General features: G+C 37.1%; 1 protein-coding gene across 3 annotated transcripts in view; it reads right to left on the reverse strand.

The window, feature by feature from the left end:
* Positions 1-3502: 3502 nt before the first annotated feature.
* The window catches only part of Ccdc141 (coiled-coil domain containing 141), a 224298-nt gene continuing 214113 nt past the window's right edge, over positions 3503-13687 (reverse strand). For all 3 annotated transcript variants that reach the window (XM_063259378.1, XM_063259379.1, XM_063259380.1), the window contains 2 exons: positions 7961-8811; positions 3503-5833 (listed from right to left, as the gene is read on the reverse strand). In XM_063259378.1, the coding sequence (XP_063115448.1) occupies positions 5566-5833; positions 7961-8811 (1119 nt within the window). In that variant the 3' untranslated portion in view covers positions 3503-5565. The remainder of the gene's footprint in view (positions 5834-7960; positions 8812-13687) is intronic.

Here is a 13687-nt window from a genome sequence, read left to right on the forward strand (position 1 = left end):
TTTCCTTACACACTTCCCAGATCTGTAGGAAATCCACCCAGAGCGGAGAAGAAACCCAAAGCAGACACACCCTGTCATTGGCTGCTCTCCTCTCCCCATCCCTCATTTCCCCAATCACCAACCCAAGGGGGTTACAGCACACAAATCTTTCAGATTCCCATGTACTCCATTCATACCTGTTTTTTTGGAGGAGAAAAAATACTTTTACCTGATAACCAAAATCTGATAAGAAATTCTACTATCCACGTAACAGTGTTCAAAACAAATGAAAACGCATTTTAGTAGGTACTTTCTGGGAATGTGCTAACTGCAATCACAGGCTGGCCTTAGGGTCACCCTCGCTGGTAAAGATGACACATTGGAGCAGCTGGGCAGTTCCACCCCTCTGATCCTGCAGGTGAGTGCTGCCTATTTTGTTTCTCTACTGATCCTATTTGCCAGCAGCTGGTTTGTGTGTTGGTAAGCAGAATACTTGTTACAAAGAAAGATGACTCTCCGGCAATATCACAGCAACATGTTTTAGAGACTATTTGCTGTGGGTAAAGTATGCTCCCGTACATTTCACCCCTTGTTTTCTCTTCAGAAGGTTTCATTGTATGATTTTTAATGCTAACAGAAGATAAAAATACCATGTTGTAGTTGTTCAGATCAATAAACTTCTTGGAAAAGGAACAGTTGCTGAATGACAAAGGGAAAAGATTATTTAATTTTATTCCCTAGCTCTGGAGCAATTATTTCACAACTATTGATATTTAAGTGGGTTCTAAATGGGAAAAGAGTCATAGCAGGTATCCATCCACATATCAATAGAAAACTTCAAATTATGTAACTATTATTGTGCTGGCACAAAATCAGATTTGATTGATGTTTTCTAGCTACTTCAATGGCAAAAATATTTTTTCATCCAATTTTTGGTGCTAACAGGAAATATATGCATATTTAAACATTCTTATTTATATAGTTTCTTTTGCTCTCTTGTTTTAAGGAGGATGGAATTTTATTTTTAAAATGGCACAAAAAGTTGGGTCCAAGGAATCAGACTTGCCTTGAATTGGTTTAGACAAATAAATTTGATATTAAACAGGAAGAAGAACTAGCTAGCCAAACACTCAAAATCTAAAATCGTAGTCTTGTTCATTGGGAGGAATGTGATATCCAACCTTCCTCATTAGGTGGTTCATGATGTTATATAAACTCTTACCAACCCAAGAACAGTACTGTGCACACTCATGGAAAAAGGCCAAATTAGCAGCTTTGTGCTTTTGATCTTAAGGTTGAACTAATGCACAACAGATAGCATTCAAATCTCATCTCCTGTGATGAGAGCAGAGAAAACGATTTGTTATGCTTTCAGCAGGACACTGTTTCATTTAGTGCATGCAAATCTCTTGGCTTTCTGATGCAGCTCAAGCTTCTGCTTATTATACATGGAAAACAGTCTGTCGTGCTCTGGCATCCACATTGATATGCATAATATCAGTGCAGACTGGGAGGAGATATTTTATTTTGTTTCTACTAACTTTATGGCTACACTTAAAGTCCCGTATGTAGGAGAGACTGACAAAAGCTTTAGATGGTAAATTTCAGTCAGGAACTGTCATGAATAAAGACAAACATAAAGCAAGACAAGATACAATGTTCTTTGATTTGGAACTCAAGTACTGTGAAGTTTTGGATTTGGCTTTTTTAATATTTACAATTATGTATGACATACTGGTTTCAAGTAAGATCTGCTCACAGAGTACAAATCCCCAGATACATTTAAATATTGATAATTTATGTAGTGCTCTAACAAAACACACACATTCCATTTTGACTTCTTGATTTAGCTCATGACAGCAGACAAACCTGCTTTCCCACTTATATCTGATGTGAGTGATGCCTCCGTACACCTGCTTTAAATGCTGAAACAATGGTGCTGGGGTTTTTTCCTCTTTCCTCCAAACTATTATTTTGACTCCAGGAGCCAGAATCAATTTCAAGGTTTAAATTTTTCACTCAAGGTCTATCCTATAGGGACTAAAGGTTCTCACGTATGTTTTGTAAATTAAGTGGGAAAATTTCATGCATGGCTCTGACCAGATCCTGATTCTGACAGACCCATATCCATCAGGAAAAATAATCGTTGTCTTTCTACATTCTCTCTCCAATCCCTCTACAGAGAAATTTTTTAAAACACACATACAAAAGCTAGGTTTGTTTTTCTTTTCCTCTGACAACAATTCAACTTGAAAAATATTTATTGAGTGTGACTATGTCTTAGGCTCTGGAAATAAAATGAACAGGGCTGTCATGGATCCTGCTGATAAAGATTTCACAGTCTATCAAGAGGAGACAGACTCAGACATGCAATTATAATGCTGCACGTTACAGGATGTAGGATGGTCTAGATGCTGACAGGACGCATAGCGGGAACATCTACGCCAGCGCGGGAGAGCCTGGTAAACTGCTGGTGTCTTAAATGGAACCACAGGATAGGCAAGAGTTCAACCACAGCAGACAGAGTAGAATATAGGAAGGAAATTCTAGAAGAAAGAGACAGAGCGAAAAGTGCAATTGCTTAAAACCATGAAGTGAAATGTCTTACTACAGATGAGGGCGTGGAAGGGGATGGAACAGAGGTGAGAAGGGAAGGCCAGATAGTAAAGAGCTTGGGGTTGTAACACTCAAGAGAATTAAACTTGCAGTCGTCTATGGAAGACCTGTAACTACATAAGTGACAGTTACCACTATTACTAAAATACCTAAATTATTTTTCTACTTCCTTTTTCAAGTATTATAAGATATTCAGCATCTCAGATCTAAGTAATTCTATAATAAATTTCAGACTAGAGCATAAAAAACTATTACCAAGTGTTTATGTATCCTTCATTGGAAAATCAAAACTGAAAACAATGATTTCGCCTTATTAAAAATTCAAAAATTTCACATTCCTTCAGAGTGTTACATGTATATGATTTAAAACATTTTATTACACTTTAAATTACTAACTGTGCAGAATTTTCTCTAGAAGTATAAATCATGGATATACTTAAAATGAAAACATGATTTCAAATTTCTAGGTCTTACATTTTTAAAACTGCAATTTTGATACGTATTTTTATAGAGGAGAATACTTTGAGCGAGATAGAAATCCCAGAGATGAGTGGGGGCATATGCCTGTCATCCCAGCTGTTCACGAGGCTGAGACGGTAGTATTATAAGTCCAAGGCAATTCTGGACAACTTAATGAGGCCATGTTTCAAAATTAAAAAAAAAAAAAAAAAGGCTGGGGATATAGCTCAATGTTATGGTGTTTGCCCAATATCCTCCAAACCCGAGGTTCACTCACTAGTACTGCAAGGAAAAAAAGAAGAAAAAAGAAATCCCAGAAACTTTTAAAATTAAACTTTAAATTTTTAAATTTAAACTTTTAAAATTAAAACAATCAGAATATTAATGTTGCAGCTTATTCTTCATAAAAGTGTGAATAGTTGATCAATAATACAGACGGATAAGCAAATAGAATAAGTATGTTTTAATATCAGCATAAGACTCTTCTCTCAGTATTGGAGCTCAACTTACATATGCAAACTTACCCACATATTTGACATGTGTGATATGGTCAGACATTTAGGATGGATTTATAGCTTACCCTGTTCCCCAAACGATTAACATTAACTGGAGTACAGCAGATAAAACCAACAAGTGATTTCTCTGCCTTACAAATTCCTGTACTCAAAATTGATCATGTGAATAAAAATTAAAAATCCCACCAAATAAACAAGAGATTGAAAGTGTGAAGAGAGAGAATTTGTTACCTTGTCCTCCTCCCTCTTATAGATATGAATAGGTTTTACTCCTTAGTTTCCACATGGGCAATAATAGTTAGATAAAATACACAGACACTTAAAATTGGATAACAATGATAGGAGTGGTAAAAGACATATATAAGCATTTAACAGGCTTTGACAAAATTTGGAAAAAAATTAAGAGTTTTAATTTTCTAAATAAATTGAATATGCAGTACAAGCTACGATGCCAACTTTATACTTGACTAGACATTCATATCATCAGATAGCACTCCGTAACTTTTTAATATCAACTTGAATATATTACATTTAAATATTGTGATTATTTGTAGACAATCTGCTAGCAACATAATTAATTCCCCTCATCAAAAATCTGTGATGAATTATTTTTTCAACTAAAGATTTTGTCCTACCATGACAGACTACATTCAAATATTAAAAAACAAATACCTCACTTATTTAACAAAGTTGAAAAATGATCTTTCAAAGGAAATAGTGCATTTTAAAAAGGAATATATCAGTTTTCAGCATTATAATGGTATTTGTAAAAATGCCAGAATTCACCTTTACTATCTTATTACATACTTAATCTACAACATTCTAAATGTGTCTTCCTGAGTTTAATTTCAAGTCTTTGAAAAGGATACAAGTGTAAGAAATGAGAAAGGAATTTATCTCCTATTTTTAAGATCATTTTCCCTTCTGCGAACAGTTGCAAGTTGTACATGAATGGCACTCTTTCAGTTTAATATTCTAAAGAAACACTATCTGAAAGAGTAACAGTGGGCAGTAGGCCAGTGTGATGACAAATTAAACAATACAGTCACTTTTAACCTTTGTAGAATGTTTTCTATTTTCTAGATCTTTACAAGACATGAAATGAAAAATTGTAATTTTCCAAGAGGTAGACAATGCACCCATTGTTCAGATGGGAATCTGAGGCAATGAGATGCTTTACTACATACTCTGAAAGTGGTCAGCAGCATAATGGACATAAGAGGCAGGAGGAGCTGATTACATTTGTCTACATGGACACAAAAAACACACCAATGGAATGACAGGTATAATGTTGGTCCATTCCTGCAACTCCTATTTCATGTTGATCTATAAAGTGTGGATCCGATGGAAAATTGAAACCTCATTTACAGTTAGTAGCACATCTATTCTCCAGTGTCAAGTTTGTGAAATCAGCATGAGGAAGGACTATTTACAATGACATTCTCAGACTTAGGAATGTAGTCCATGTTGAAATTACACAGAATATACTTCAAGAGATGAGATCAACCCATGAAAAATAGGACAGCTAATGCAATGTTGACAGTCACAACTGCAGCTCAATAGTTCTACTGCTATGCACTGAAAAAAAGTTTATGAGTACAATTAAGAATAAATTATCAAACAACTGGAAATGCAAATTAGCTCACATCTCTGTCCAATGTCATCACTCATCTGCCTGTCCTTTGATGAGGACGGAAAAAGCATAGTATAATTTTGCTGCATACTACAGTGAATACATCTTTCTAGAGCACAAAAATATATCCTTATCCACAGCACCTAACTTACCAACTTCCTCAAATACCAGTTGAAGTTCCTCGGTGTAACCAGTTGAAGAAGATGCGGCATTTTTTCACCTTGTAAGTTGTATTAGCCAAGCAAGCAAGATGGCCAGAGCAGAGACACCTTTGTAGGGGCTGCTCTCTTGGAGGTTCCAAAGAGTAAACAACTCTGTCATCCCCGAGGCTCAAAGAATGATGTCCCTTGATGCCAATACCAGTTACTGTGTGAGTAGCCAGTACATCAGGGACACACTAACATAGATGACACACAGCATTATCCAGTTGATTCTTGTGATGGGTGGCCCGACGTTACCTGTCACGTGGAGGATGACACTGGAAGAGACAGTGCCACTAGAATTTTGGGCCCGTGCCACATAGAGGCCTGCATCCGCCTCACGTACCTTCGGAATGAACACCGAATGCTTTGTCTCCTTGTGTAAAACCTGAAAGTGCCCATCTGCAGACAACTGCTGGCCCTTCCTGTACCTAAAGCAGAAAGTCAGTTTTTAAAGTCAGGATTACTCTTTATCCATATCATTTTCAAGTTCTAACAGTTACTGTAAGTAGGCCCATTCCCCCTGCAGTCTTGTCCAGGATTAGCAGGAACTTCCTGGCGACCACAGAGTGCCGCGAGGCTGTTACTTTTTCGAGATTGGCAACTGGTAGGCCAAGAAGTTCCTTGATTGGCTCAGACTATGTTTTTTGAACAATTGAATTTTGGACAACATTTAAAATTTGAAGTATTACAATATGAAAATTCAGATATTCAGTTCCTCTCAAAAACTGAGCCATCTGGTCCTACTGATGCATGATTTGCTTGTGGCAACAGTTTCCTAGAGAATGAAATGGCAGCTCATAGTCAGTCTGCCTCATCCTTTCTGCCACTATGGCAGAACAGCTGTGATGCCATCTTAGAATCTGTGTTGGGGTGAGACGCATCTGCCCCAGATCCGATATCACAGAAATACTATGTCAGAGGAAGGTATTTATATATACTTCCCTGTAAAATGAGTTCATTTCATTTTTGTGAATTAATTTCATGAAAAGATAACTTTTCACTATGAAAGTCATTTTTACAATTGGCTTTTGACTGTTAATAACATATTTGCAAACGTTTCCTACAGACATGAACACTAACCTAGATCTTTACATAAAACAGACTGAGAAGTGATAATTTATTCTGTATATTATAGATGGTTATATGTTTGTTATTTATGTAGGTCAACTTTCTCCTCTACAAGAACTGTTAGTCAACCTGAATAATTTTTTGTTTTTATTGCTCAAGTAGTACCTTTGCATTTTTCTCAGTACCCTAAGATTATATGGTTTCCTGATAGCTTGTCAGTTGTTCAGTGAACACAATGTTTATGACTGATAATAATATATTCTTTCACAATTTGCAATGGTTCTTTAACAATATACATATGACAGTGGTTCTTTAGTTATATACTCACTAATTCATTTGTGTGCACAAAACAAGAAACACTTCAGACATTTTCCTTTAGAATGAACTAATATTTAATAATGAATTAAATATCTTTAAATGTATAAATACAAAATTCTTGATTTGTAAAAAACATGCATTGTAAAGAATAACAAAACCAAACCAAAAAGCACAAATGTTGCACTATACACAAGTGCAATGCCTCCTACTAATTGGAAAATCTGAGGTTTTGTAATAAGTTCTTTGGGTAACTGGTTCACATGTCAAGCATTGTCCACGTGCTTGACACACAACAATTAAAATGACTAATTTATTATCCACTGAAATATACTGATAAATAAAATCTAGCTTCCTTATATGAGTTTATAAGTTTGCTGTCACATATGTTTTATTTTGCTCTTAAATCTATTTAAGGATGAAACTTTTGAAAGGTTCAAAAGTAACCGTCAGATTGAGAAACTTAGAACTGCTTTTGCTGTTAACAATCACAGGTGGTTTAAAATCTGTAATCTGCAGTTTATTTTCACTAAAACAAATAGGCTAAAAAATAATGTTTCCAGAGTAAACACATATTGTTCATAGCTCACTTTATTACACCACCTTTCAAAAATGAGTTTATTACCTGTCACCTGGTGTAACTGTGAAAGAAACATTTTTATTTCACCTCTCGCATTAAAGGAATTTACAAAAAAAGAAATCTTAATAAAATACAGAGATACTACAATGGTGATGTGTGTGATTGTGCTGGACAGAGAGAAGAAGTGGAATAGATAAATGAAATGAAAGGAGAAAATTCCAGATATTTTAAAATTACATAAAGGGTGTTAAAATGAGAACATTTCATGCTGATGTAGAAAATAGGGAAGTTTTTCAACCCATCATTGCTGGGAAAGAGGAATGTTAACTAGAAAGAAAATCAAATGCAACTGATTTCCAGTGCTTCTGTAAGTGGTTAAATGAGTATTGAATGCAGAAACTTTCCCTTTTTAAAGGTTTGACCCATGCTGTTATGCAAGTGAGAGCTAGAATGGGATGTAAGATGGGGACATGCGAGTTGCAGGGTCACAGAGCACCAGCAGCCAACCCTGCGTCTCTAAGTTAGTGCACACAGAACATGCTCTCTGCTTTGGTTTGTGTGTGTCTATGACATGTCATTATAGGCTACCCACCATGTTAGTGTAGGTTCTGGAAATCCCGTTACTTCAACTTCCAAAGTCACTGGAGAACCTTCCGTGACTGTTACATTGGACAGGAGCCTAGAGAAATGAGGTGCCTGGCCAGCTAGGCTGACCATGTTGCTCTTTGCTGATGTGCTTTTCGCCTCTTCTCCGGGAACCATTTGCCTCTGCAAGCCTGGGCTGGTGCCTGGTTGAAAGCCGAGGCCTTGGAACACATCAGAGGAAGCATGCAGCCTATCTTGGGTTTTAGTGCTGCTACCAAGGCCATGCATTTTCTCCTGTGTTTCTAGCAAACTTTCCTGCGCGTGCTTCTGTAAAGCTCTGTCATGCACATCACTCGGCATGCTCTCTGGCTGCTTAGCACTGATTTTGAGGAAGGCAGTGCTGCTTTCCAGAAATCCTCCAGAGGTTAACGGGGGCTCAGCTTTGAATTGGGCTTGAGGTCTCTCAAAATGACTTGAAAATGTTTCTCTCTTATTGTATGCATTAGCAAAAGTGACAGGTGTTAGAAGAACAGACTCCTGGGCTTCCCCTGGGCCGCAGGTCTTGGACTGCATGTTGGAGCTGCTCATGGGAAGGCTGGAGGCTGAGGGGCTGGGGGCCTCTTCCACCTCCATGTCTGATGACAGTGTAAGGGGAGACTCAGGGCTTTCAGGGAGAGGAGGCAAGGAGATGTCGTCAGGAGAGACACACTCAGATTCTTCTCCTGATAGCACGTCTTCAGGCAGCAGCAAGCCCTGGACGCTACCCTCTTTGGCAGAGGACAGTCGGCTCGGCTTCCGTGGAAGTCCATCTTCGCCTGTCTCACTGATGGCCAAAATGTCTGCCCCCTGCATTTGTCCCTTAAGATGAAGAAAACAAATCTCCATTAGTTATGCACTTTTCTTCTTCCAGGTTCCAATTGGAGAGACTCAACTCCAAGGAGACAATTTGAGAAAATTAACATTGAGTTGAAAGCTCAGAAAGCTGCCCCTAGAGTGCTGGACTTGAAACCACCTGTCTGACCTGGGAACAACCCCAACCCATGATTAAAACGACCTCAAGGCTCCTGCGTGAAATAGGATAGGCCTTGTGCAATAGGATAGGTCTTGGGCAAGGGAAGGAAACAAGCCTGGTTTTCATCTGCAGTGACAACACTGGGCTTATCAGTGCCTTCTCTCTCAAGAAAATCATTCTGTTTTTAAAAATTTGTGGCAAAATGCATATAATATAAAATTTACCATTATAACCTTTTCTAGGTACACAGTTCAGTGACATCATATGTGTTCACACTGTTGTGTGACCAACACTACCAACCATCTCCAGAGCCGTTTCATCTTCCCACCCTGAAACATGGAAGCCAGAAAATAATTCTGTATTTCCCCATTCCCAGTCTCTGACAACTACCATTCCACTTTCTTTCTCTATGAATTTCCCTGCCCTGGGTATTTCATACAGACAAAATCATCCTTAATAATTGGTTTTATTTTCTTAAATTCCTTAGTTTTATTCTGATACTGAAAAGACATTTATTGAACACCTACTATAGACAAAGCATCATGCTAACCACCAGAGGGGATATCACATGCTGAGGAAAACCCATGTGTATGGTTTTAGTGGCAGATTGGGAGAAGGTGATATTAATGGAGTAATCACATGTCACAGGCTGTGTCACATGTGTCACATGTCACATGTGTTTACAAGACAGTGCACCAGGAGGAATACCTGCCCCCTTCCTCTCTGAATTCCTATCCCATTTACACTGTCTGGTCTCCCTACTAATCTATGTCCATTTTAGCCTTAAGAAGAGGCTCAAATTTCCCTTCTGGAACAGATGCAAGAGAAGACTGAAAGTGATCTCATGGACCCGGTGCCTCTTATTTTATACCTACTTCTGTGCTTCTGCTTAGCATTTTGGATGCATTTTACTTCATTAGCATAGACTAGCTTCCATCCTGTAGCTACTACCCAGACGTAGGAAAGTCATGCCTTGCCTTCACTTTGAGCTCTTCCTTTGAGCCTAGATAGTCCTTTATACATTATTATTGAGCAAATAAATGTGCTTTTAGATTAAAGAGTAGAATCAAAACCATCTTCCCTTTCCTAGTTCACAGAGATGAGCTTCAGTTGTTTATTTGAGTCATTTAGTAGAAGTTTAAATTCTGGGTACAGAAGCCAGAAGTTCTTAGAAGTCCCTCTCACTTAAAAAACAAATTACTAAATACGTATCCAGTGAGGAATGTCCTTCTTTTTGGTTTCCTAAAATAATTTAGCTTAGCTTCTCTCTCATCTCTTCCATATAAGTACAATGTTTATTTTCCTTTTCAGAGGGACCTTAACCAACTGTCTATTCAATGCAAGAATCTCATCTAGAATATTCTGGAAGCTTCTATTTAAACTCTTCCTGAAAAGAATGATTACTTTGAGAATTTCTTGATTTACTAGTACTGAGATCATATTATTCTTAGCAAACACGTGTCTTCTTGCAATTTCCACCAGTGGTCTGACTTATACTCCTGCAGCTAAATAGAGGCAGTTCAACTGCCCTTGTGTTTTAACAGCTTTTTGATTATTTAGAGAATGGGTCCTATAATCTTAAAACTTCTATCCTTGCACTACACTCCTCAAAGTTCAGACTCAACATTCACAGCTGTCATCTTGGTCACCTTAGGAAGGGCTAATTTGTATGAGCCCAGACATTTGCTGACTTAAAAATCAACCAATCACAGACTGCTCCTTAATGATACTTTCAGGTAACCTATGTCTCTTCCCAGGAGAATAATGCTTTAAACTACCTAAAAATGTACAATAAGTTTAGGGGAGAAGCTTGAATAAAACTCTAAACCAGTCTCCTTACTCTTTCTCAATCCTGCTGGAACTGGTTTACTTAACTGACAATTTGGAGGAAAGAACTAAATGTGCTTAGCTTTGTCTATCTAAAGACCTCCCTTTTGGGCTCCCCTTTCCACAAAATGGATGTACTCAGGTTGGTTCCAAGGAGTGCAAGCCCCCAGTAGGGGATGCCTGTGGTATCTACCTATGCACCAAGTGACTAGGTAGGCAAATCTGTCTACGCCAGGTGTGTGATTTTGGGAAATCCCCTGGAAAAAGCCCAAGCCTATCATTCAATCCAGCTTTTATAATGACTTTAGAACTACTTCTGTATCTTCTTTTCATAGTTGGTTCCAAATGTAATAAATGAATCCAAGGATATCAATTTTTACTTCTTAGAATTTCTAAAATAGAAAAAAAAAACATTTTTTTCACAGAAAAGAATGGCACTAGGTAATTTCTACAAACAAAAGAGAGAGCATTTTCTCAAGTATTTTTCTTAAATTTTTCAGTGTATTAATTAATATTCTCTTCTAAATGCTTGGTTTTAGGTTTTGTTTACTTTCCAGATAGGAAATCATCAGTAGAATCATCATCTTCTTGATGTATATGAAGTCATTTTATTGAAATGGTATAGTCATTTAAAAAAATTTTTTTTTACAAGAACCACATGAGACCACTTAGTAAACTGAAATATTCTATCTATCCTGTCCATTAATACCTTGATACAAATTCTGGACACTACAGAATTTAGAACAAAGCTAGAAATTTCCCTAAGGCAAACTGGCTTTTAGCTTAAAATTGATGAGCTACTTAGCACTTGTGGGTACAATTATAACTGACCAAACCCAAACTCAGTTCCCATTTCTCCATTTATATCAAGAGAGAACATAGGTGTTTACATATTATTTCCAGATCTCATAATAAATTAAATAATCATCTCAACAAACAAAGTAGGGTGAGTTTAATGTAAGTCTTTTTTTCTAAATCCATTTGGCTTTAGCACTTGAGCCTTTTTTTTCAAATGCAAATAAATGGTAAAGTTTTAACTCATTATAGAATTTTATAGCAAACACACTTAAAAATTCACTGAGCTATAGATTCCTAGAGCCATACAGTTTTCATCTATGAAAAATGTATCCAAATATTCACACATATCAACTATATCTTCCACAATGAAATTATCCTCACTACTAGAAAAAAATGCATGTGTTTCCAGAAAGGAATAAATAAATCTATATAGTTCAATACACAGAGGACACATTTGTGTCAGTCTAATTAATATGTCCTGGCAAAACTGTTGATCTAATTCTGTCTAATTCACCAGTTCTCAATTTGTTTCTCTTATACTCTTCACTGTTCTTTCTTTTGTCAATTCCCCTATCATTTTCCAAATTCAAAATCTATGAATTTGTCATGATTTCTGAACTTTAATTTTCACTGAGGGACAATCAGTTGGATTTACAATAATTGCCATGTAGGCAGACAAAGTTTGGAAGACAAAGCATAATGATATTATCCACCCATCCAACTGAATAGGCATAATCAATTCTCAAAGTAAATTCAATGGAGAGCCACCTATGTGGCAAATTTGAAGGAACATCACAAGAATTCATCTTCCAAAAAATCTCCACAATAGTCAAACTTTAGGATAAATAATGTCTAATAAAGATGAGTGGAAGTAAACAAACATATTGGGCATACTGCTTTGTCCTGTGTAAGGTGTATCTGGAAAAGACTCTCAGAGTGGGATATGGAAGCCAAGAGGGACTTTTGGGACCCACGAGCAGGGAGATTGCAAGGAAAGAGAGAAGGGAAAATAAATGTGGCAAAGAACACATTGGTCCTTCCTAATTTTTTTCCAAGGCAAGTGTCTCTAGAACAATTTACTCCACCTGTTAGGACCAGAATTAGTACTCGAGGGCCAGGGACTGTCCTTGTTAATATGATAGCAGCATTGTACTGAATCGTTTGGTGCAAAAGACTTCATGGTATTGCTTTATTAACTCATATGCAAACAGATGGACAAGAGAGGGGAAAGTTTTGGCATGAACAGTTACAATATCATTATAAAACAGCTTATTTATATGCAGCAGTTCCTTGGAGATCCCTTTGGTCTTGTGGAAAAGGTACCTGGCTGAAATGCAGACCTGGGCAGAGATCCCAGTTCTGAAACTATTTCCTGAGGTTTTTGGAGGGCAAGATATTTAATCTCTTTTGGCCTCGGTTTCCTCAACTGTAAAATGAGATTTGATCAGATGATTGTTAAATTGCTTCTAGCACTAAAATTCTATAACTCTAAATGCTGGCATCAAAAACCCTCATCTTCTGCCAAATAGTTCTATGACTTTAGGCAAGTCTCTTAATATTCTGTGCCTCCATTTGACCTTAGGAGTTTTCAGATATTACTCTGTGGATTTAGGTTTGGCACCAACCTTGGGGAGAAAATACCATCACTAATCTGTTCTCAGTGCTATGTGCCTTGCACTAACTGAATTGTCTAATAACACCTGCTGCATTTTGGGGTCAGAAAAATGAGAAGCACTTTGCTATTTCCAGGAGAAAATTCCTGTGAAAAATATATTCTTGTAATAGCTTGGTAAAATTGTTCCTTCTGACTCAAATCATTTTCAGTTGAAGATTCACACTATTTAAGGATATCAGAATTGGATGCAATAATTCATGGACAAGATTTTTACTTAATATTTCTTGTTATCTGCCCGCATGGCATTTTCAAGAGTCATTACATCTGACCTATATATACATCATAGAGACAATAAGAGGGTAAATGTGATTGAGCTGCTTAAAAGTGGAGATTATTGCTACCCTTTCATTATGCTGTCTGGGCCAACTGCACCAGCCCGTGTACATGAAATGATGTGAGGGAAAATTCTTGACAGCTATAAT

Source organism: Cavia porcellus, unplaced genomic scaffold (assembly GCF_034190915.1).
Source record: "Cavia porcellus strain 051 isolate PalLab524CR breed Dunkin Hartley unplaced genomic scaffold, mCavPor4.1 scaffold_12, whole genome shotgun sequence".
NCBI lineage: Eukaryota > Metazoa > Chordata > Mammalia > Rodentia > Caviidae > Cavia > Cavia porcellus.